Here is a 1,993-nt window from a genome sequence, read left to right on the forward strand (position 1 = left end):
CCCCCCCCCCCCCCCCACACACACACACACACACACACAAAACATTTCAAAAGGTTCACAGGGCTTTTACATAATGTCTCATTTTTTTCCCTTTTTTTTTTTTGTTTGCCTCCATCCCATTTGTGTGAAAAGCATTGTCATGTGTTGTCAGTGGACACAGCCCCCATGAGTAGTTGTTGATGATTCCCCCCCGTCATTTTCTTTGATTTCATCTTTGAATATGCACAGTAGAATCGAAGAGCCAGTCCAGGAAGTGTATCCCCAATGCTTGCGTGCACACACTCATTTGGGCAACCCCACTTTTTGTGCAGCCTCCCCCAGGGTGCTGCTGGGCATGTGCCAGAACCACCGCAAGTACACGCGGCCCAAGCAGATCCGAGTGTGCGTGGGCACGTGGAACGTCAACGGCGGCAAGCAGTTCCGCAGCATCGCCTTCCGCAACCAGACGCTCAACGACTGGCTGCTGGACGCCCCCAAGATCGCCGGGCACCCCGAGTTCCAAGGTGCCCCGGACGTCATTTTTAACGTTTGCCTTTGCGGTGCGGTGCGGCGCCCTTGTCCTAATCTGTCTCCGCTTTCCAGACAGCAAAGCCAACCCCGTTGATATTTTTGCCATCGGCTTTGAGGAAATGGTGGAGCTGAACGCCGGAAACATCGTCAGCGCCAGGTACGTGCGGGCGGACCCGGAGAAAAGTACAGTCAACTCACCCGGGGGGGGGGGCTTTCACACACCTTAATTTTTCCCTACTTCTGTCGTGTTTGAACATCAAATCCATTCCTAACGTGTGATTTTTGTAGGAGCCAGGGTGGCACCATCAGGACAAACTGCCTGGACTGTTTGGACAGAACTAACAGCGTCCAAGCCTTCTTTGCCCTGGAGGTACAGTAAGGGGAGGGGGCAACAAACGAAAGGGTCCATTTTGGAGGATAATCATCACGTGGCCGCGTCTTTCAGATGCTGGCCAAGCAGCTGGAGGAAATGGGCCTGACGGAGAAACCTCAGCTGGTGGCCCGCTTCCAGGAGGTGTTCAGGACCATGTGGTCGGCCAACGGCGACTCGGTCAGCAAGATCTACGCGGGCACCGGTGCCCTGGACGGCAAGGCCAAGGTGGTGCACCCACACGGGGCTCACGCCGATGTCTTGAAAGAGCGCCGCCGTGCCGTGTGCATTCTCGCGTGCTCTCTCTTAACTCTCGCGTGTGTCGTGTGCCGTCTCTTTCTGCCGCCCTGCGGGACGCTCTGCACGTGCGGTAAGTTCCCCCAAATTCCACACATTTGAGTTTTTGTGGCGGGACGGGATGAGAGACTTTTCTTCTTCTGTGGTTTTTATTTGATTGGAGGAATCCTTTCTTTTCTCCTGATGAGGAATTCCGATCGTCAGAAATGGAGGCGTGCTGCTTTGATTGCAGTGATTCCCCAACCCCTGTCAGTTATCCAATTTCTGTCAAATTTACACACTCAGCCAAAATGTATTTATTCAATTTCACTTGCACGGTTGGAAAATCACTGATCGCCAACAAGTACTTGGTTCCTCTGTCGATACCAGCCACATACGGTGACAGGCAGAACAATTCTGTGTGTGTGTGTGTCTGCCTGTTCCCAGTCGGTCAAGCACACTCGGCTTTGGTGGATAGTGAGCAGTTCTTAAATTAAACAACAACAAATAATCTTCGAAACTGTCCGTTGCTTTTTGCGTCACTTTTGTTTGGTGGTGTGCCGTGAAATGTGTCCCATTTATACGATATGTGTTGATTCTCAAACCAACCGAAATAGTGGCCGGTGTCAAATAACCAGCCGCGATCTCCTTCAGGCGGGAAAGCTGAAAGACGGCGCTCGCTCGGTGACCAGGACCATCCAGAACAACTTCTTCGACAGCTCCAAGCAGGAGGCCATCGACATCCTGCGCCTGGGCTCCACGCTCAACAGCGACCTGGCCGACAAAGCGCGGGCCTTGCTCACCACCTCCAGCCTCTACGGTAAGTCCATCGGCTCC

At 53.2% G+C, this 1,993-nt stretch overlaps 1 protein-coding gene across 1 annotated transcript in view; it reads left to right on the top strand.

Moving 5' to 3' along the window:
* Positions 1-1,993, top strand: part of synj1 (synaptojanin 1) — a 22,856-nt gene that overhangs the window by 9,237 nt on the left and 11,626 nt on the right. Inside the window, exons 12-13 of the mRNA XM_019871517.1 lie at positions 174-503; positions 583-667. Coding sequence (XP_019727076.1) covers positions 174-503; positions 583-667 — 415 coding nt within the window. The remainder of the gene's footprint in view (positions 1-173; positions 504-582; positions 668-1,993) is intronic.

This window comes from Hippocampus comes, unplaced genomic scaffold, assembly GCF_001891065.2.
Source record: "Hippocampus comes isolate QL1 unplaced genomic scaffold, H_comes_QL1_v1.1 scaffold33, whole genome shotgun sequence".
In the NCBI taxonomy this organism is placed as follows: domain Eukaryota; kingdom Metazoa; phylum Chordata; class Actinopteri; order Syngnathiformes; family Syngnathidae; genus Hippocampus; species Hippocampus comes.